The sequence below is a fragment of the Eulemur rufifrons genome, chromosome 21 (genome assembly GCF_041146395.1).
Source record: "Eulemur rufifrons isolate Redbay chromosome 21, OSU_ERuf_1, whole genome shotgun sequence".
In the NCBI taxonomy this organism is placed as follows: domain Eukaryota; kingdom Metazoa; phylum Chordata; class Mammalia; order Primates; family Lemuridae; genus Eulemur; species Eulemur rufifrons.
Genome location: NC_091003.1, coordinates 14,726,202 through 14,749,724, shown reverse-complemented (window position 1 = coordinate 14,749,724; position 23,523 = coordinate 14,726,202). Strand labels below are relative to the sequence as shown.

Genomic DNA, 23,523 nt, shown 5'->3' with positions numbered 1-23,523 from the left:
TTTAGTTGCAGTGAATGGACAAATGGAGAATCTCAGCAGAGAAATGGAAACGATTAAAAAGAAGGAAATGGAAATTCTACAACTAAAAAGAATAATAATTAAAATGAAATATTTGCTGGACAGGCAGAGACTGGCGATGGAAAAAGAGTGAACTTGAAGATAGGTCAATATAAATAATTTAATTTGAAGAACACAGAGGAAAAAGATGGAAGAAAAATGAAGAAGACCTCAGTGACCTGTAGGACGGTATCAAGTGGACTAACAAGTAGAGAATGGGCATAAAATCTTTTTTGAAAAAATAATGGCCAAAAATTTTCCAAATTTGGTGAAAAATGTGAATGTTAAGATTTAAGAAACTCAGCAAGTCCTAAGCAGAGTACCTACTAAGAAAACCGTATCTATGCACAGCATGGATAAAAATAAAGAGAAAATCTTGTAAGCAGAAAAAAAAGGACACTTTACATATAGAAAAATGACATGAAAGACACTGACTTTGAAAAATGAAAGCCAGCAGACAACAGAACAATGTCTTTAAAGTGACAAATTTAAAATAAATCAAAGCAAAATAACAGTAACACTGTCAACCCAAAATTCTATATCCAGCAAGAATTATACTTCAAAAATGAAGGCAAAACAAAAAAATTTTCATATAAATAAAATCTAAATGCATCTGCCACCAGTAGACCTACAAGAAATGTTAAAGGGATTTTTTAGGCTGTAGAGGAAAAATATCAAATGGACTTGGATGTATAGGAAAGACTGAAGAACACCAAAAAAGGTAATATAACATGTTTTTCTCTTAGTTTCTTTAAAACACACACAAGTATTTAAAGCAAAAACTATATCGAAGTATTGTAGGGTTTATAATGTATGTAGATGTACCATATATGACAAAAATAGTACAAAGGACAGGGTAATAGAACTGTATTTTTGCAACATTCCAGCATTTTACATGAAGAATTATAATATTAACTCTAAATAGACTGCAATATGGTAAAATTGTATGATTTAATCACACACACACACACACACACGTTAAAAATACAGCTAAACGGTTAACAAAGGTAATACCTTTGTTACTAAATACTAAAAATTATTGGATTAACCCAAAAGAAGCCAGGAATGGAGGAATAGAGGAATAAAAAAGTATATATAAGGCAAATAGAAAACAAATAAAATGGCAGACCTAACTAAATCCAATTATATAAATGCTTACATTAAATGTAAATGGACTAAACATTCCAATTAAAAGGCAGATTGTCAAGTTGGATAAAAAAGCAAGACCCAATCATATGCTATCTACAAAAGCCACATTTAAAACACAAATATAGGTTAAAAATAAGAGAACAGATAGAGATATACCAAAGAAACACTAGTTAGATGAAAATGAATCATTCAAATAGACTTCAAGGAGTCTTACCAGAGATGAAGAGGGACATTTTATCATGACAATAAGAGTCAACTCATCATAATACATGTGCTTATAACCAATAACAAAGTTTTAACAAATTCAGCAAAAATAGAACTAAAGAAAGAAATAAATTATAGCAAACATTTAAGAAAAACAAATAAGATCAATATTAAAGAAAATCTTTCAGGAAACAGAGGAGGGAACACTTTCCAGCTTATTTTATGAGGCTAACATAATCCTTATAACAAAACCTGACAAAAATATGACGAGAAAAAAAACCATAAGACCAATATTTCTCATAAATACAGACACTAATATCCTTTAGGAAATATTAGCAAATCAAATCCAGTAATATATAAAGAGAATAACACATCACAATCAAGTGGGGTTTATCCCAGAAAAGCAAGGCTGGTTTAACATTAGAAAAATCAATCACTGTAATTTACCATGTTAACAGATTAAAAGAATAAAATATGATCATCCTGATGGATGTAGAAATTTTACTGTGTGAAGTTTGTTTTAAAAAAAACATTCAACGCATTAGTCATCAGGGTAAATGCCAATCAAAATCCCAATGACACAGCAAAAGAAATAATCAACAAAATGAAAAGGCAACCTATGGAACATGAAAAAATATTTGTAAACCATGTAGCTGATAGAGGGTTAATATCCAAAATGTATAAGAACTCATACAAGTCAACAGCAAAAAACCAAATAACACAATTAAAAAATGTGCAAAGGAACTCAACAGACATTTATCCAAAAAAGGCATGTAAATAGCCAACAGTATATGAAAAGGTGCTCAACATCACTACTCATCAGGGAAATGCAAATCAAAACTACAAGGAGCTATTACCTCACATCTGTTAGGATGACTATTATCAAAAAGACCAGGTAACAAGTGTTGGCAAGGGTGTGGAGAAAAGGCAACTCTTCTACACTGTTGGTGGGATGTAAACTGATGCAGCCATTATGGAAAACAGCACAGAGGTTCCTCGAAAAGTTAAAAACAGAACTAGCATATGATCCAGCAATTCTACTTCTGGTTCTACACCCAAAGGAAATGAAATCAGGACCTCAAAGAGGCATCCACACCACAATGTTCATTGCAGCACTATTCACAATTGCCAAGATATGGAAGCTAAATGTCCACAGACAGATGAATGGATAAGGAAATGTAGTATATATATACAATGGAATATTATTCAGCTCTAAAAAAAAAAAAAGAAATCCTGCCATTTGTGACAACATGGATGAACCTAGAGGACGTTAAATGCTAAGTGAAATAAGCCAGGCAGAGAAAAACAAATACCATATGATCTCATTCTAGAAAAGTCAAACTCACAAAAGCAGAGAGTAAAATGGTGGTGGCCAGGGGGTGGGAGGTGGGGAATGGGGACATGTTGGCCAAAGGTACAAACCTTTAGTTGTAAGATGAGTAAGTTCTGGGCATCTAATGCACAGTATGGTGACAGTTAATAATACTGTATTGGATACTTGAAATATGCTAAAAGAGTAGGTCTTAAGTGTTCTCACCACATGTACAAAAAAGGTGATGAATGTGTTAATTAGCTCAAGCTTGATTGTGGTAATCATTTTATAATGTATATATTCAACATCTCCCCATCCCCACCCCCAGCCCCTGGCAACCACCACGTATATTAAATCATCAACTTTGTACACCTTAAATATATTCAATTTTTATTGGTCAATTATACCTCAATAAAGCTGGGGGTTAAAAAACCACAGTGAGCTAGCACTTCACACCCACTAGGATGGGTAGAATCAAAAAGTCAGATATTGTGAGTGTTGGGGAGGCTGTGGAGAAATTGGAACCCCTCTTACACTGCTGGTGGGAATGGAAAATGGTGCAGCCACTTTGGTAAACAGTCTGGCAGTTCCTCAAAAGGTTAAACACAGAGTTACCATAAGAGCTAGCAATTCTACTCCTAGGTATACACTCAACTGAAAACATATCTCCACATAAAACTCGTACATAAATATTCACAGCAACATTATTCTTAATAGCGAAGAAGAGGAAACAATCCAAATGCCCATCAACTGATGAGTGGATAAACAAAATGTGGTATATCCATGCAATGCTGTATTATTTGGCAATAAACAGGAACGAAGTACTGATATCTGCTACAATGTGGAAGAACCTTGAAAATATTATGCTAAGTGAAAGAAGCCAGACACAAAAGGCCACATATGGTATGATTCCATTTCTATGAAATGTCCAGACCAGGCAAAGCCATAGTGACAAAAGGTAGCTTAGTGGTTGCCAGGTGATGGGGGGTTGGAGAGGACAGGAAGCGACTGCTAATGGGTATGGGTTTGAGGGCAGGGGGAGGTAATGAAAATGTTCTAAAATTGATTGAGGTGCCAGTTGCATAATTTTCTATTTTTATATGTTGGAAATCTTCCATAATAAAAAATGATTTTAAAACTGCAAAAGCAAAGGAGAAAAAAAAAAAAACAACAAAACCCAGCCCTAGAATCTGGTGTGTCTACTGTGAGCATAGACCCAACCTTAGGACTTGAAATCCTGCCAGTCCACAATAGGTCTGCTGGTCTTGGTGCAGAAGATGACATCGGAGGATCAAATGACATGTTGGCACTGACCAACAGGGGGGCGGTCAGTCCACTAAGTGTGCAGAGCCCAGGCAATCACAAACAAGTATTGGTATTGTATTTACCTGGTGTTCACAGTGTTTGCAGACCATATTACTCGTGAGTCTTCCATGAAAAGGATGTTGAGACTTCCAGTGATTGGATGTGGGGTGAGGCGACCCTGGAATGCAAAACATCTTTTGATATGTCACTTTCAGCCCTTTGGCACCAACCTCAAAATTCACCCTCCTTCTTAGTATGTGGGAGAAACTCCCTTTGGGGAAAACATGTTCTTGAAAACTACACTGAAATAGTTTCCCTCATTGACCTCCATCCAAAAGACATCCCATTTCTTCACAGGAGAATTTATATAGATCTTTACGTGGGGTTTCTATGTAATGGGTACAGCCACATTTTTAAAAGGGATTCGTGATTAGCAACATCTTTTTACAAATATATGCTTAAAATGTTTGACATATCAACAGAAAGATAGCACAAATGAACATAAAGTGAGATAAACTTCTGAATTAATAATAAGCAAGTTCTGAAGGACTGGGATTTTCTTTGGCTAGGAGTGGGGTTAGTAGAACGAACACTAGTGAGAAATACAGGCTCCGGAGTCAGCAGCCCGGGGCTCGGCCTGGGCTCTGCTTCTTGTGAGCTCTGTAACCTGGGAAGTCATTTCATCTCCCTAAGCCTCAGTCTGCTGGCAATGCGGATAATTACTATCCCATTATCCCTAGTATCATCTGCTTCATAGAGTTATGAGTCTTAAATGAGATATTGCAATGGCTGGTACACAGTATGGGTTCAAAAATATTTGTTCCTATTACTACTAATGCACAAAGCAAGTGATGTGTCAATTTTCTTTTTTTATTTAAGAAAACAATGATTTCCTCCTAAGGAGGACTTGTGATGATTTGGGGTAAAAGTTGGCCACAGTGGAAATGCTGAGGACACGACAGATTCAGCTTATTAAGTTCTTCCCAGGATCAATTCAAGAAGGTAAAAAGCAAGCCCTGTTCGAAGCACAAATAAGTCCATTTGGAAGAAACTGAGCAGGGCTGGGATAAGAGGGAACACCAAGAAAATCATGTGAAGCTGATTCCAAAACACAAGCTCCTTTGCAAGCACATCATAGTTCAAGCTGGCTTAGATAGCACCAGGAAAAAAAAAAAAATCTTTTTAAAACAAGCAAATCATCGTCATATCTAAAAAGCACACATCTTAAGTGTTACATTTCAATAGAAAACAACTACCTCTTGTGCGGCAGGTTATTTGTTTGGGAGTTACTTCTGACTGCTGCTGTAGGGGAAGAAAAGAAACAGACTGAAAAAGCCCATTACGACCCCTTTTATCACCCTCGCCCAGCCCTAAATCTTACAGGTTTCTGTGCTGAGTGCACCACTAAAAATCAACATTTAACAAAGCCCGTGTTTCTAAAAGTAGCCTTAATTACCCCCTCTGGTTGTTTCCTGTGCATATTCCTTCATGGAATGCAATGGAAACATACTTCCTCTCTCTAGACTATTTTCCCCTTTACTGGTTAACTTTTATCAACTTCCCAAATCTTTATACTGTTACAGGGAAATAAGGACTCATTTAGCATTTCTATGGCCCCTCGTTCCCCTCTATTAAGTAGGAAAAAAATAATACATTCTTCTCCAAGCCAACACAAACTGCTGCAATGAATCATTTTAAAGATGCCCTGACACCCCTAACCGAAGTCACCAACTGCAGAGTATGTAATAGTTGAAGACCTGCCCCTGGCTTCACTCCCACTTTTGATTTTTACTGAATCTTAATTTTGAGTTTAAGGCTGTACAAAGACTATACTCGCAGTTCCCACACGTGTTAAATATGCACAAGATGCACTGAATATATTGAAAATGTTAACAGTTTACCTCCAGGGAGTACACATCAAACAAATGTGTGACCCGTGGCTGGCGGTCTCGCTCATCTTCCAGTGACGAGGTAATGACGTGGAATAATTCGTGAGCGTCCTGTCAAACGGCAAAGCATTCTTCAGAGAGGCCCGCGAGGCAAGGGCAGTGTCAGAACCAGCCCCGGTGCAGGCCACCAGCTAACGTGGGCAGATGTGCCGTCTACATTCTCAAGGCCAGCTCGTGAAATGGAAACGGTTCTGTCCCAGAGTCTAGACACTGTCACAAATAAAGACCCTCAACGGAGAGGCCCAAGGGGAGAGAAAGCAAGGTGGCTGCCTTTCTGCCAGTGGTCCCCGAGCCTGCTTTAGCTATACTGAGATGGTCCGTGACCTCCACTCCACCTGACTCCGAAGGATGGCTTTTTTTTTTTTAATTGTGGTAAAATGCACAAAACATAAACTTTACCATCTTAGCCATTTTTACACGTCTGGTTCTGTGCCGTAAGTACATTCACGCTGCCGTGCAACCGTCGCCACCATCCACCCTCAGAACTGTTTTCATCTTCCCCATCTGAAGCCCCGGCCCCATTAACCCCCCGCTACTCCCAGCAGGCACCGTTCTACTTTCTATCTCTGTGCATTTGACTACTCTAGGTACCCCCGATGAGGGCAATCCCACAGTATTTGTCCTTTTGGGACTGGCTTATTTCAGTTGGAATGATGTCCTGAAGTTTCATCCATGTTGTAGCATATTGCACAATTTCCATGTTTCACGGCCGAATAACATGTCACTGTATAAAAATTTTGTTTACCTCTTCATTCATCGATGGACACTTGGACTGCTCCTACCTTTTGGCTACTACAAATAATACTGCTATGTACATGAGTGTACAAATATCTGTTTGAGCCTCTGCTTTCAAATCTTCTGGGCTGTACCAGAAGTGGGACTGCTGGACCCAAGGGCAGAGGACTACACTTTAAGGATCAGCTCAAACAGCTCTTTCCTGAAAGCCAAAGCCACTCCTCTCTCTTCCTGGAGGGACAGAGTCTCTCTTCTCCCGGGCCCTCCACTTGCACTCGTGGCCTCTCCTCCACACAGTCACCAGAGTGGCCTTTTAAAGGCAAATGACTTTCCTCTTCTGCTTTCAGCCTTCCAAAGGCTTTCACTACCAGAGTAAACCCACCCTTCTTACCTGACCTACAAAGCCCCTGTCCGAGGGCCCAAGATTCCCCCTAGAACCTTCTCCCTCATTCACACGGCCCTGGCCTCTTTTGCACTCCTTGAACACACCGAGCTTATTCCCACTTCAGGCTGTGCCTAGACCTTCGCACGGCTGCCTCCGTCTCATTCCTCAGGTCTGTGCTGACAGCGCTCCTCCCCAGGGAGGGACTCCGTGATCAACTATCCAAACCCCTCGAGCCCAGCCTGCCCCAGCCGATTGGGCAGCAGTCCTGCAGGCTCTACCCCCATAAATCCCTGCGGCCTCTCCAGCTCCCCTGCCTCAACCCGCCACAGCTGCGCCATCTCAGGCCCGGACAACTGCAGCCGCCTCCCACCTTTCTTCTCAGCTTCAGCTCTTGCCCGCACACAGCCTTCCTTTTCAAACCAAAGTCAGATCAAACCAGGCTGCAGTTGAAAGGCCTCCAGTGGCTCCTGCCGTGCACACGATGAAAGCCCGACTCCCGCCCCGGCCCTGCACAATCTGCTCCCTGCCAAGCTCCGCCACTGCCCTCCCCGCCCTGGCCTCCCTGCCATTCTCCACATGCCACAGCCGTGCAACCGCCCCCGGCTTCCTGCCCCGGCTTCTTCCTCCGTCTGGAACACTCTGCACCTGGGCGTTCACGCCTTTCTATACTTCCCGTCTCAGCTGAAAGCTCGCCTCCCCAGAAGAGCCTCCCTACGGAGAGCATCTCCTCCCCCTGCCACTTTCCCCTCCTCCACAGGCTCCCCGGGCTCCCCTGTTACATCAGCCTGTTTATTTTCTTGTTAGCACATCTTGAAATGACCTGTTTACTCTCTCCGCCATGCCACTCCCCACCAGAATTCCAGCCCCAGGAGAACAGGAAACGCTTCACGTCCTGGTTCTGCCACTGCCCCACCACCCTCACCAGGCCCTGCCCCAAGCCCTGCTCTAGGCAGGCGTTCAGTAAATATTTGTTGCACACAGAAATGACTCCTCTCCAGGGCCATAAACTGCAGTTAGCAAGGGAGTGCTGGAGATTGGAAGACAGGAGGGGCTCCCAATGCAGGGGTGGGTGTGGCAGCCCAGCTGTTAGGCGACAGGGTGAGCAGAGGGACAGCCCTGTGGCAGCAATGGGCCTCAGGCACCTGGGGGAGAAACAGCTCTTCCCTGGAGCCTTCACAGACAAGGCATCTGGGCCCACCCTGATCCCAAGACAGGACAGAGTCGGATCCATAACCTATCCTGTCAGTGGGCCGCATAAAGACATGGCCTCAAGGAAAGGGACAGTACTGCAGAAGGGGGTGGAGCCTGCGAGTGTGCCCTTGAGCACCAGACGCTCAAATCCTGGCCCTGCTCCTTCAATAGCTGTGTGACTTTGGGCAAATCGCTTCACTTCCCTGAGCTTCAGCGTTTCTATCTGTAAAATGGGGACAATAACAGCCACTCCTTATAGGGTTAATGCATGTGAAGCAAGCGCTTAGCCCGATGCATCCCCCACAGCTCTAGCTTTAGACACAGAAAACGGGTCACTAGTGCAAGTCTGTTATCGACTGTCTGGACCATTAATAACGAAGACGTGGGCAAGGCCCCATGCTGGACGCCCTGGGTGTCTCCAAAGGGGAAGAGCCCAAGGGACACACACGCTCATCTCTTTTTCCTGCACACTGTAGCACTATGTGGCTCAGTGACAGCTGTGGGCTGAAGACATTAGAAATACTTCCAAGGAGTGACTTGGCCTTCGGTGGGTCGTTAATGGAGGGACAGGACTTGGAATAATTATCTAATGTCCTTGGAGACTAAATCTCAAAGTCATTCTCTCAGTTTAGGGACATGTAAAATGCAGCTAAATAATTCCAGTTACCAGAGCAGGATTTAAAAAGTATTTTCTAAATAGAAAAACATTTCAACATACAACTGGATTAACCAAGATGCATTTTAAGAAGGTATAAGCTGGGCGTGGTAGCACACGCCTGCAGTCCCAGCTACTCTGGAGGCTAAAGAGGGAGGATTGCTTGAGCCCAAGAGTTGGAGGATGCAGTGAGCTATGAATGTGCCACTGCGCTCTGGCCCGGGTGACAAAGTGAGACGCCCATCTCTTCAAAAAAAAAAGAAAGTATAGATATCACCAACATCACGTTTAAAAAATAATACATGGCTTCAGATTAAAGCAGAAATGAGAAAATCTTTAAAAATAACAGGAGCTAGAAACCCTTTCTACTTCCCTTTTCAAAGTTTTTAAATGCCTCTCACTTCAGCCCCACAGTTTTGGGAGGTCCAAAAGGCCACCTCCCATTTCTCTGCACAGTGGCCGCAGAAGACGCCTACACAAAGCTGCACGAGCCGTCTTGGCACTGTGGCTGGGGAGGACGTACCAGTACGCCACTGAAGCTACATTTTTTCATCCCTAGACCTTCACTCTCTTGACCTCTGCCTCAGACTTGCTGTTGGTAATAGTGGTCTGGAGAGAAGGGGGGTGACCAAGTTCCAAAGCGGGCAGCAAGCCTATAGTCGTGGAAAAGGGAGGTGGATTTGGCTGAATTTGTTTTTTTTAAATGAGGGTATGGTCCAAAAAAGGGTCTCCCCTGAACCTCTGAGCCTCTAGGGTGAAGCTACTTGCCTCGTTCTAAAGAACCCAGGTGTCCCTGTCATCCACTAGAGTACAAAGTTATTCAAGAACCAAAAAGATTTTTGCTCCTTGGTGACCGTGTGTTCATGCCCTTTCCTGCTAACCTACTCACCGGGTGAAAAGAGCTGTGTTTCCCCTCTGAACATGAGAGCAGGAACAAGGTTGGTGCCCTGGTCCCAGAATACTAAGGTGGTCCAAAATGTCACAGAAATGTACGCTCAGGCCAGGCAACTGCAAGCTCAGGCCCTAAGTCACCAGGGGAAAGGATTCTCCAAGCTAAACCTGTTTGAATGTCGTGCTCACCTGTTCTTCAAACGAAGAAATCTGCCATCTGTACATTCGTAAGACGTCCAACAAGCAGCTTGCGTCCAAGACCTCATCGTCAGTAACTTCTTGACAGGACAAAGCTGGAATCAAAAAAGGTAAGACGGTTAGGAAAATCACCAGTGTAACTAACCAGAAAACCTGCACAATAGAACACATTAAAGATAATTAAAAATTTAAGGACTGCAACATTCGCCTTGGAATTAGATCTCTTTTATCATTCTTCTTTGTGGCCTCACCCCATGCTGAGTATGCTATTAGGTACTTGACCTTTGCTGAGTGAATGTAATGTTTCATGAGGCTGCAGCATTTAAATGAAGTAACTGATTTCTGGATCTTCAAATTACCAGCATCAATATAAGTTTATTGCTGCAAGGTTCTTATTGAGTGAAATGATTTAACTCTCAACTCTTAGGGTTGGGAGGGCCCGCAAGCATTTGCGTAGTCCAACCCCACACTCTCCTCTCCACAGGGCGCTTTCCCCGCAGCTACCAGGCCTTTGCTTGTATTCGTTTGCATTTGAGTTTCTGATTATCATGGCAAAGCATCAAGCTGTATGTGGCAGCCTGCAAGGGTCTCCTGAGTGGTTTACTTTTCTTTATTATTATTATTACTTTTTAGAAACAGGGTCCCACTCTGTTGCCCAGGCTGGAGTGCAGTAGCCTGATCATAGCTCACTGCAATCTCCCACTCCTGGGCTCAAGGGATCCTCCTGACTCAGCCTCCCAAGTAACTGGGACTATAGGTACGCGTCAACCTGCCCGGCTAATTTTTAAATTTTTTGTAGAGGCGGGGTTTGCTATGTTGCCCAGGCTGGTCTTGAACTGGCCTCAAGTGATCCTCCCACCTCAGCCTCCCAAAGTGTTGGGATGACAGGCGTGAGCCACTGTGCCTGGCCTTACTTTCCAATCACAAGTAAAACCGAGGCTAATAAACAAAAATAAGTTTCATGGGCTTATGAATTCATTTAATCATTACCACTAGACTAGGTGTTGGTACTTTTTCTGTAAAGGGCCAAAAAGTAAAATTTTAGGCTCTGTGGGTCACATGGTCTCTGTCACAACTACTCAACTCTGCTGTCGCAGCACAAAAGCAGCCACAGGCAACACCTAAACCAGTGGGCCTGTGCTCCAACACAACTTTATTGACAGAAGCAGGCGGTGGGCTGGATATGGCCCGTGGCCACAGTGTGCTGCCTCCTGATCCTTACCTCACGCTGGGCTGGCACTGCCAGCGCGTAGGGGAGGGAGATGTAGGGCCTGCCATCTCAGTGCAGCTTCTGCAAGTTCAGTGACTCCCAAGATAAAGTAGGCCAGCCTGTTGCTTCTCTTTGATTTACCGTCAGTGGACTTGCAAGATTCCTTTAAGTATGTCAGGCTCTGACTCTGGAGGTTCTGAGCACTGCTACCCTCCCACCTCCAGTGTGTCCCCACCCCACCCCTGTCTGAGCTTGGTGGCAACCCTGGGCGCAGCAGCCCTGGCAGCTGGTGCTGAGAAGACCTGAGATGCATCAGTGTGTGTACATCCTGGGTCAGCCCTTTACCCTCTAGGACAAAGGGAGTTGGGAAAGGAATTATATCTGCCTTCCTCCTCCCACACCCCTTGGGCAGCCCTTGTGTTAGCTTTTTCGCTCCCAAGGAAAATTTTAATGTCCCCTTTAGCCCAATTTTGTCTAAAATGCTATGGAGCAGTTTGGCAATGACTACTAACATTTTCATATCCACAACCCAGCAATTTGACTTTTTCAGGATCTACCCTAGAGAAACATGTGTTTGTGTGCATAAGGAGACCTAGACAACAACGTCCACTGTAGCCTGCTTGACAAGGAACTGGAAGCAAATGGTTAAACTACTGGGGTGTCTTGATATTGTGGATACTATGCAGCTATAAAAGTGAATGAGGTTGGGGGTGCTGACTCACACCTATAATCCTAGCACTTTGGGAGGCTGGGGCAGGAGGATCGCTTGAGGCCAGGAGTTTGAGACCAGCATGGGCAACGTAGCGAAACCCCATCGCTACAAAAAATTAGAAAAAAAAAATAGCCCAGTGGAATGGTGCACACCTGTAGTCCCAGCTACTCAGAGGGCTGAGGCAGGGAGATTGCTTGAGCCTAGGAGTTCGAGGTTGCAGTGAGCTATGATCATGCCACTGCATTCTAGGCTGGGCAACAGAGTGAGACCCTGTCTCCAAAAAAAAAAAGAATGAATAAGGTTTGCAAATCATATATCTGATGAAGGATTAATACCCAGAATATATAAACTCTGAACTCCTAAAACTCAACAATAAAAAACACCTGAACAACCCAATTCAACAATGGCCAAAAGACTTTAACAGACATTTTTCCAAAAAGATATACAAATGGCCAGTATGCAAATGAAAAGATGCTCAACATCACTTATCATTAGGAAGATGCAAATTAAAATGAGATACCACTTCACATCCATTAGGATGGCTATTATCAAAAAAACAGAAAACAAGTGTTGTCGAGGATGAGGAGAAACGGGAACCCTTGGGCACTGCTGGTGTGATTATAAAATAGTACAGCCTCTGTGGAAAGTAAGGCAGCTACTCAAAAAATTAAACAGAATTACCATTTGATCCAGCAATTCCACTTCTGGGAATTTCCAGAAAATGATTGAAAGCAGGGACTCAAACAGATGTTTGTACACCAACATGTTCATAGCAGCATTATTCATAATGGCCAAAAGATGGAACTCATCCAAACGTCAACTGACTGATGGATGAAGGGACAAACAAAATGTTGTATGTGTGTACACACACACATACATATATACAATGAAATATTATTCAGCCTTAAAAAGGAATGCAATTCTGATACCTGCTATAATATGGATGGACCTGGAGAACATTATGGTAAGTAAAATTAGTCACAAAAGGATGACTATTGTATGATTCCACTTAAATGAGGTACATAGATATGTGGTATCTCATGACAAAATGAGATCTGCGTCAAACTCAGAGAGACAGAAAGTAGAACAATGGTTACCAAGGGCTGGGGTGGGGAGAATGGGAGTTACTGTTTAATGCACACAGAGTTTCGGTATGGGATGATGAAAAGAGTTCTGGAGATAGATGGTGGTGACTGTTACATAACAATGTGATGGTACTTAATGCCACTGAACTATATAGTTAAAATGGTAAATTTCAGGTTATGGATATCTTAGCACAGTTTATAAAGATGGGCAAAAGGATATGACTGAGAAATTCACAGAAGACAAAATATACAAAACCAATAAACTCACAAAAAAGCAAAAAGAATGAGGTAGCACTACATGTACTGAAATGGACATTTCTCTAATGAATATTATATTATTTGGACGTGAACAACACAAAAGAATATATAATTTCTATGGCTCCACAGAAAGGTATTTACATCCACAGAAAACTGTCTGGAAGGACACACTCACAGCTTCCTTTTAGGAAGGAAGGAGGGAGCAGGATTGCAGTAGTGATGAAGGGGACGTTAGCCTTATCTGTAATGCTTTAAGTTTTTACAAGGAGAATTTCTTCAATGCATTTTTTTTTTCTTTTCTTTTTTTTTGAGACAGAGTCTCACTCTGTTGTCTGGGCTAGAGTGCTGTGGCGTCAGCCTAGCTCACAGCAACCTCCAACTCCTGGGCTCAAGCGATCCTCCTGTCTCAGCCTCCCGAGTAGCTGGGACTACAGACACGTGCCACCATGCCCGGCTAATTTTTTCTATATATATTTTTAGTTGTCCATATAATTTCTTTCTATTTTTAGTAGAGACAGGGTCTCGCTCTTGCTCAGGCTGATCTCAAACTCCTGAGCTCAAACGATCCAACCGCCTCGGCCTCCCAGAGTGCTAGGATTACAGGCGTGAGCCACCACGCCCGGCCTTTCAATGCATTTCTTGTGTAATTAAAGGTTGTTTCTAAAAAACCCAAATGATTGAAAGGCAGAAGCAGAGAAGGGGGCGGACATTCGAGGTGCAGCTGCTGAGGCCGGCTCTGGTGCCCCACACTGGGTGCCACGTGCGAGCAGTCCGAGGGCAGTGCTGGGGGGTGGGGACGGCGCCTAAACTTGCATCGTGACAGTGACATCTCGTGTGGACATTTTGGCTTTTCACACAATCTGTGGAATAGTATTGTTTTTTAAAACAGAGCAGTAAAAGCAACTAAATCACTGCTTATACAGAAGAGCACACTTGCTTCATAAAGATTTCTGTGTTCAGCAGAGAGCACATGGGAAAATAACCTCGGCAAAGCAAGATTTAGGGTGTTTTTTAAACCCAATTTTTTTCTGGCAGCGAGAGTAAGGGATGCTTATTGTTGAAAGTAGAAGTATAGTTGTTTTAAAAAATGTTTTTTAAAACTATCAATAACTGCACAACACCAAAATAGCCACTACTAACGTTTTGGCCTTTTTCTGTCCAGCCTTCATCTGTGGAAGTTCTTATTTTGATGAAGTCAAACTATATCATATTTTATATCTTGCTGTTTTAATATTATAGCCTATACCCTCTCCTAAATTAAAAAAAAAAAAAGCATTTCATAAAAATTATTTTTTTTTTTAGTTCTTTTTTTCCCACCTTCACCTTTGACAGCAAAAAATGATTCTTAATGGTTACATGCCATTGATTCCTTAATCGTTCTCTATTGGCCCTCTGTATTCTTCCCCCTTTCTTGCCATTATGATTAGGTGTTGGAGGACTTTGTGCCTACATTGTGTTCTGTAGGATGTCCATGGGATGTTAACAGACATTATGGAGGAAAAAAGCAAACAGTTCTGTAGTCAAAAATGTTGGTTTAAAAATGAACTTGAATAGGTTATTTCGTAAAACCTTTACCAAGCCAATGTATGCCGTGACTCTCCAAGTTGGGGCCCGGTATTCAGCCACTCCCAAACTTGTCTGCTTTTAGGACTCCATTTTCCAGGCTGGTTAAATTACAGTCCACATTTCTATTTCTGTAAGACAGACTCCCCGACGTGGAATTACTGGGTCAAGCGGCACTAAATATTGTGCAAGCTATCACTGTGTGGTCCCAAACTGCTTTCCAGAAAGGGTGCACACAGTCACACCCTCAGCAGCAGCATATAGACACACGGGCCGACAGCCGGCCAGGGCTGTGAATTTGCTTTGTAATTTTTGCTGACAGGCAAAACAATGGCACTATTATTTTGTTTATATCACTTTGATGATGGTTATGTTGAACATCTGAGTGTCTGTTAGCAATCTGTATCACTTCTTTTGCGAATTATCTTATTTCCTAGGCTGAGGCACATTTTTTTTTCTTTTACGTTAATGTTTTTTTAAAACAGAGTACTTCTTATAATGAAAATGTTTATGTGGCAGTGGATTTTTTTCCCTTCCTTAAAAAGCTGTTATTAAACTGACAATTTTTTAAATAAACGGTTCCATCTTTGATTTTTAAAAAATAGCCGTTTGCATCTATTGGGCTTTTAGTGTTTTTTCCATAACAATCTATCTGATTGTTTTCTATAATAAGGCTACTAAGCCTTTGTCTGTCATCTGGACGTCTTCAAAATGTGCACAGATGCCCTTGATATTCCCATGTAGATACCTTTCAGGAGGTGCAACAGCGTCAAGGACAAATACTGTTGAGGGGGGGGCTCCTTCTGATCCCTGGTGTACTGGGTGGTGAAATCTTCCAGCCACTTGATGAAAGCAGGGCAGGCAGACAAGCCTTGAAGCAAGGAGTTCATGAAGCAGGTGTTCCCTAAATTGACCAGGCCAGGCACAAGCCCTAAAAAAAAAAGGGGGAGGAAAAAGAGAACAGCACATCACACTGGACCAACTCTCTTTTCGCTCCCATTTGAGACCCAGAGTTTCTGCACTGTGGCCTTAAATTGAGAATCCCAATCTGAGCAGGTGCTTGTCCAGAGACACCTGGAGGCCAGGCCTTCTGCCTGTGCCAAGGCCTGGTCCCAGAACTGCAGACTGTAAGCCACAGGAGGACAAGGACAGGTTCCTGCCGTGTGTTATTTCTGAAAGTCATTACAGTATCTGGCACAGCTTGGTTCATACTAAATGCATAAAAACACGTGGTAACCGTCTCCTCTCTTTTTCTCTCCCTCATTCTCTCATGTGCTCTCTTCTTTAATAGCGATGTTTTTCAGAACAGAAGAAAACAATTGTTTTATTGTTGCTTCCCCAGGACAACAATTTTGTTCTTATCTTAACAATCACGGGAAAGACATCACTGTGCTAATTCTGATCAGCCTTTCTGCAAATCTGATAATCCCCTCTTCTGCTCAAAATTTTTAAAAAGCTTTTTATTATAAAAAAATTCTCAATACAAAAGATATCTACAAGGGAAAGAAAAAAAAATCTCAAACATGCACAAAAGGAGAGAGAATGTATAACGAACCCCAACCATAACCATCCTCAGAATTAACAATGATCAAATTTTGCTACATCCTTTTCTTCTTTCTTTCTTTGCTGAATTTTGATCAACGTTAAGTAGTGCAACATTTAAAAAAGGGGCATTTAAAAAAATAAGGAAATAGATTTTTTATTAATGAAGAAACTAACTTGAAATTTTTACCAGTCACTGGCCATCTAGTTTGAGAGACCACAAATGCATGACATAATTAGTCAGCTGTACTACTGAAAGACACAATTGCCATATTAATGAGAACACTGAGACAATTAAGCCACTTGAAATGTTTCATTACAAAGCATGCCTCCAGCTCAAGTCTGAAGAGGGGCTGAAACAGAAATCTTTTTACTCCAGGGTGTACAATACCAAGTCGATGTGAAAGTACTGTTTCAAAAACTGAAGTCTTCATTTTAAAGATACAAGAGAACAAAAAAATGGCCACTCCCCTCCCCTTTTGTACTGTTTTCAGATAACAGGGTTTTGAGTTTCATCTACAGACCATGATACAGTGGTTGCATTCTTACCTTTTCTACGCTTCTTTCTTTCTGTAATGGGACCCCAAATAACATATATTCCTGCTGCAAGAGCAGCGGCAATTCCACCCAGGACTCCCCAGTTCTTCATGACTTTATATCTAAAAAAGAAAATAAGTTTACTGTCTTTTCTCATCACAAACACAGTATGTAGATATATAGATAAGCAGAATAACATTTTGTCCAAATAACCCACCAAATACCTAACTTTCAAATTAAAGAAATAGACAGTAATAGGATTCTGTCTTGAAAATCAGGATGTTTAGACATTAGGATTTATTTTCATGCAACATTGTTTTGAAGACATTTTTTTCTTTTTGGGTTTTTTTTTTGTTTTTGTTTTTGCTTCATAGACATTAGGATTTAAAATCTATGTCAGAGCACAGCCTTCCAAAAGCTGCATTTCATTCATTCCTCCCACTCTGCCTCTCACTCCACCACCACACTGGCCACCACCAACCAACGCTCAGACCTCAGGGACTTTGCACTGCTGCTCCCTCTGCCCAGAATGCTCTTCCCCCAGATAGTTGCTTGGCTCACTCCCTCACCTCCTTCACTTCTCAAGAGGCCTGCCCTGAACACACGATTGGAACCTGTACTCCTGGTCCCTATTACCTGGTTCCTTTTTTTTTTACCATAACACTTACCACCTGCTAACATAAAATTCACTATTCACTGTTTGTTTTCCGTCTCCCTCCACTGGAATGTAAAGTCCTTGAGGGCAGGGATCTTTGTTTTACTCATTGACATATCCTGAGTGTCTAGATCATGCCTGGCACATAGCAGGTTCTCAATAATATCTACTGAATGTTTGAATACTGGAGAAAATATACCGAAATTGATTTTTCTTGTAGAACTTTTTTTTTTTTTTTTTTTGAGACAGAGTCTCACTCTGTTGCCCGGGCTAGAGTGAGTGCCGTGGCGTCAGCCTAGCTCTCAGCAACCTCAAACTCCTGGGCTTAAGCGATTCTACTGCCTCAGCCTCCTGAGTAGCTGAGACTACAGGCATGCACCACCATGTCTGGCTAATTTTTTTTTCTATATATATTTTTAGTTGGCCAGATAATTTCTTTCTATTTTTAGTAGAGACGGGGTCTCGCTCTTGCTCAGGCTGGTCTTGAACTCCTGACCTCAAGCGATCCACCCGCCTCGGCCTCCCAGAGTGCTAGGATTACAGGCGTGAGCCACTGCGCCCGGCCTGATTTTTGTTTTAGAACATTAAACAGGGAAGGAACATACAATAGTGTAAATGATCTGAATACTAATAAAATGAAAGATTTCTTAGTATCAGGCTTGACTGGAACACTGAAGTCACTCTTTTGCTATAAATGAAGAAATTTCACCAGAAATTTAAAACATTATTTTTATACAAAGTTATGTATTTCCACCAAATAAGGCAAACTATGTATGTATGGATATCTATGTGTAATATATACGTGTACCTATGTTACAAATGTATACATGTAATATATTCTTATCCCAACATTAGGATCATGTGAATATTGTTTTGATCTCACCTCAGTAAACATTAACTTAGTAAAGAGTCACTGATGATAATAATGACTCTGTCTTATAATATTTAACATTTTCCTAGTGTCATAGCTAATAGCCGATTTTCAAATAAATCTTTGTTCTTCCAAGACAGAGTCAATAGAATGTGCACAGAACTTGATTAAGAAAGTGAGATGACATTAACTTGGTTCAATTCTGGCTCTGCTATTTCCCAGGGCATCATTTCACCTTCTAAGCCTCTGTACAAAATAATCATGGGACCTACCTCATAGGGGTTTTTGTCAGTATTAAATAAGTGCTAATACATAGTAGGGTACATAATAAAAACTTAATATTAGCTGCTACAATTATTTAGTATTATAATCTCAGGTTCATTAATGAAAGTTATTCTTGAAGTTTCTTCATGCATCACCGTGTTGACTTTTACACAATACATACATTCACAAAAGTGCCTGGAAAGGTTAAGACTATCAATGAAGTGCTAAAGCACTTTAGAAGTGCTTTAAAATCCCCTAATCAAACACTAATATTTAAGGGTGCATACACTATGCCGCCATGGTGATAATCTTATCTCATTTTCAAAACAACCTCACAGAAGTAGGTTCTACTTATCACCCCCATTTTCACAGACAAGGAAACTAAGAGGCCAACTTGGTCACATTGAGCAAGGGACCATGGCTCTGAATCCATGCCAGCTCCTAAGTCTATGCTTAACAGTAAAACCAAAGTTCATGAGAGAAACCGAACGAAATAGTCTTGAAGGGATGGGAGAGAGGTTTGCCCCAGTTCTTAGCACGGCATGGACAAAAACCCCAGGGAGGAGTGGCAACTCTGCAAACTCCAGTCCTCTGCAAAATGACATCACGAGGGGCTTGGTGGGGCCTCAGAAGAGGATAGATCTGGCTTCTCCTCCAGCTCTGCTACTAATCAGGTCAGCTGTGGGGCCACAGGCAAGGCTGTCCCAAGGCCCATCTCTCATCTACAGAATGGGGACAATGGACAGGACAGCCACTGAGGACTTCCAGCCCTATGATAACAAGCTATTTACACCCGCTCCAGCTCCAGAGGAAGTCGACCTCAGCAACAGGTCTCAGTCATTTGGGATCAGCACTGGGGGTGTGGTGCTCAGCTCTGAAGCCTGGAGCTCTTGGGAGGGTGATTTAGAAGAGGGAAATGGGGGCTCTTACAGGATTGGGGACCCAGGCAATTGGGAGTCCTAACAGGAGCAGAAGGTCTTAACAGGTTAAGGGACCCTGTCTGGTTTAGGGATCCCTGCAAGGTAAAGGTCTTTATTCACACTAATAATATTGGGGACCCAGACGGAAGTGAGAATCCCTGGCAGAACTGGGGGGGAGGGCGCGACAGAAATAGGGGTGCTGACAAGATGGGGGGCGCTTGAAGGCCCGAGACACAGGACTGCAAGAGCCACGGCAGGATTGGGAAGCTGGGCAAGACTGGGAAACCCTGGCAGTCCAGAAACATATGACTGGGGGCCCAGAAGGATTGGGAGTGTCCTTAGGAGGACTGAGGGGTCTTGGCAGGCCTAGGAGGCACTGAGAGGACTGGACAGCACTGACAGAATTCGAGGTCTTGAAAAGACTGGAAGGCCCTGGAAGTCCTGGGGACAATGACAGGATCGGGGAGGCTCTAGCAGGGCAGGGAAGGCACTGACAGAACTGGGGAGCGCTGACAGAACTGGTGTTGCCGAAGGATTGGGGGCCCTTAGAGGCCCGTCATCCCTAGGGTCTGGGCCGCCAACGCTACTGGACGCAGAAGCTTAGGAGTGTCTGCTCCGGCCCTGGGGACCCTGACTAGGGCGAGAAAAGGCCACCACAGGCCCGGTCTGGGGACTCCAGTCCCGGCCCCTCCAACCGCCCCGCCCCCCAAAGCTCACCTGACGGCCGCCCCGGTCCGCAGGAAGCGCTGGATGGCCCTGTCTGCTGCGGTCATGGCCGCCTCGGCCCGGGAGCTCAGCATTGCGGTCGTGCCGGAGGCCCGCCGTCGCCCCCGCCGCTGCCACGGCCGCCGGACCGAGGACTCCGAAGGCTCCCACGGCAGCGGAACCCGCGGTCACAGTCCCAGCTCGTCGGGGGAAGGTAGGCCAAAGGACGGCCTCCCAGGAGGACCGGAAGTAGCCGCCGCCGGAGAGCAATAGCCGACGGACCACGTCCTTGTTCTTTCTTCCCCCTTAGCAACGGGCTCTAGCGTCGGTTGTTAAGGGAGGCTCAGCGCTCCGGGGCCATTTCGTTTTCACGTTTTGCCCAGATACCATCGTCAAAACAGATGCCCCACTTCCATGAAGGTACCCTGGGTCATGATTTGAATTTTTCAGTGTGGAGAGTGAGGCCCCCTCCCGAAAGCGGTGTCAGGTCTCTGCTACCATTAGTTATTCCAGTCGTCAGAGTGGAAATAGGTCGCAGAGGAAGGGCCTTTAATTAGCATATGGCCCATCTCACTGTATCAGTAGAGAAACCAAGGTCTTTCATGGTAACAGCCACTAAACTGATTGTTTACCTAGGTGCCTGGTACATTGCTAAGTAGGTCACGTGCGTTATTCACATTTAATATTCACAGCAACCTTAACGTTACCCCCATTTCACCTCAGTTTGGCACCATCATAGCTCACTGCAGTCTCAAACTGGGCTCATGTAATCCTCCTACCTCGGTCTCTTAAAGCGCTGGGATTGCAGATGTGAGCCCCCGCATCCAGCAAGACTACCCACTTTTTATGTCCTCAATAGTTACATGTGACCAGTGGCTACCACGTTGGACAGCACAGTTTATAAAGTATTAGAGCCCGAGAGATTTTGCTGTCCCTTTTAATCATTTTCCTCAACTCCAGACCAAATAATTGCAACTGCTTTAGTAAAGAAAGCAATGTGTTAGCTCAGTGGTTCTCTAAACTTTTGGTCTCAGATCTCTTTGTGTGCTTAAAAGTTATTGAGAGCTTTTGTTTGTATGGGTGATATCTGTATTTATCCTATTAGAAATTAAAATTGAGAAATAATTTTTGCTTTTTAAAAATTGAGGTATACAGGCATACCCATTTTATTGCACTTTCCAGATACTGCATTTATTTATTTAGTTAGGTATTTTTACAAATTGAAGGTTTGTGGCAACCCTGACTAGAGCAAGTCTATGTGTGCCATTTTTATGACTAATGGTATTTTTGGTGAAATCTTTAGGGTTTTCTGCATATAAAATCACATCATCTGCGAACAGAGATAATTTTATTTCTTTCTTTCCAGTTTGCATAGCTTTTATTTCTTTTTCTTGCCTAATTGGTCTGGATAGAACTTCCAGTACTATGTTTCTAAAATATACTGTATTCCTAAAATATTTAGGAATTAACCGAGAAGGTGAAAGACTTGTACAATAGAAGTTGTGAAAGTGAGCATCCTTGTCTTGTTCCTGATCTTAGAGAAAAAGCTTTCAGTTTTTCACCATTGAGTATCATGTTCTGCAGCATTGTTCTTAATAGTAAAATATTGGAAGCAATGTAAATACTCAGAAAAATTAGGTAATACCCACTCAGCAGAGTGCTATGTAGCTATGAAAATAATGAGCCAGCTCTTTGTGTACTGTTAAGTAAGATTCTAAGATGTACTGTTGAGAGAAAACAGTAAGTACAGAACAATGGGAAAAGAATGCTATTATTTGTGTGAGAGAATAAAAGATTAAGTGTTGATAATTATAGGAATAAACAAGAAACTGAGAACACTACTTGCCTCTGATAGGGGAACTGTGTGATTGAGGACGGGGAAGGACATCCTTTTGTCCTTAGTGAATTTTGTACCACCTGCATGTATTATTTAGTAAAAAAATAATTTAAAATTTAAAACTTGAGAAACCTAACAGAAACACAGCATCAAAATTGATACTCCTTTTGGTCAAAAAATGCCACCTAATAGGATAAATATGGTCTTAAATTTGTTCAAAAAATAACTGTATACAGGTGTCCATGCACAAGAAAATGACTGGAAAGATATGCCTCTGAAGTGATAACTCTGGTTATCTCTCTCCAGTAATATTATTGCTGATTTTTATTTTCTGTCAATTGCTTTTCTGTATTAGTTGCCTTTCTACAATGATCATTTATTTTTTATAACTAAACAATTTTTAAGAGAAGACTCTAAGTTTGTCTTTTCTTATGCAGTAGTTCTGAATTTTCACAACTTTTGTAACCCAAATTTTCTTTTTCTCGTCGCTTTCCAATTGACAGAGGAATCGTATTATAAAACCCTGCTTTTAAGTTTTTCTTACCTTAAGGAAACCAGATATGAAGTACTACAGGAAAGAATGAAAACAATATCTCACCAAAGAATATTAATAAAGAGGTAGAAATTATTAAAAGGGATCAAGTAGAAACTCTGGAGTTGAAAAGTAGAATGAAATGAAAATTTCACTAGAGGGTTCAACAGCAGATTTGAGCAGGCAAAGAAAGAAATAATTGATGAACATGAAGATAGGTCGATTGAGATTATCCAGCCTGAGGAACAGAAAGAAAAAGAAATTAGGCAGAGGTTTGGAGGCCCGTAGGACACTATCAAGCATAATAACTTATGCATAATGGGAATCCCAGAGGAGAGAAGAAAGAGAAAAGGGAAGAAAAAATATTTGAAGAAATAATTACCCCAAACTTCCAAAATTTCACGGAAAAAAATCTATACATTAAAGAAGCTGAATGAACTCCAAAGGAGGATAAATTCAAAGAATTTGACACCTAGACATATTCTAATTAAATAGAAAACTAAAGACAAAGAGATTTTGAAAGCAGAATGAGAGAAGCAACTCTCAACATACAAAGAATCCTTAATAAGATTAAAAGCTGATTTCTCATCAGAAACCATGAGGATCAGAAGGTAGTAGGATGACATATTCAAAGTTCTAAAAGAAAAAATCTGTCAACCAAGAATTCTATATCTAACAAACTATCCTTCAAAAATAAAGGAGAAATTTAGACATTCTGAGATTTAAAAATATAAAACCGAGAGATTTGTCAGTAGCAGACTTGCCCTACAAGAAATACTAAAGGGAATCTTTCAGGCTAAA

At 42.2% G+C, this 23,523-nt stretch overlaps 1 protein-coding gene across 2 annotated transcripts in view; it reads right to left on the bottom strand.

Moving 5' to 3' along the window:
- Positions 1-20,514, bottom strand: part of USP30 (ubiquitin specific peptidase 30) — a 28,453-nt gene extending 7,939 nt beyond the window's left edge. The window contains exons 1-7 of one of the 2 annotated variants that reach the window (XM_069496775.1): positions 20,366-20,514; positions 16,951-17,060; positions 15,608-15,790; positions 10,023-10,126; positions 5,929-6,027; positions 5,284-5,329; positions 4,111-4,205 (exon numbers count right to left, since the gene is read on the bottom strand). In XM_069496775.1, the coding sequence (XP_069352876.1) occupies positions 4,111-4,205; positions 5,284-5,329; positions 5,929-6,027; positions 10,023-10,126; positions 15,608-15,790; positions 16,951-17,060; positions 20,366-20,448 (720 nt within the window). In that variant the 5' untranslated portion in view covers positions 20,449-20,514. The remainder of the gene's footprint in view (positions 1-4,110; positions 4,206-5,283; positions 5,330-5,928; positions 6,028-10,022; positions 10,127-15,607; positions 15,791-16,950; positions 17,061-20,365) is intronic. The other variant, XM_069496776.1, reaches the window with a different exon arrangement.
- Positions 20,515-23,523: the final 3,009 nt, after the last annotated feature.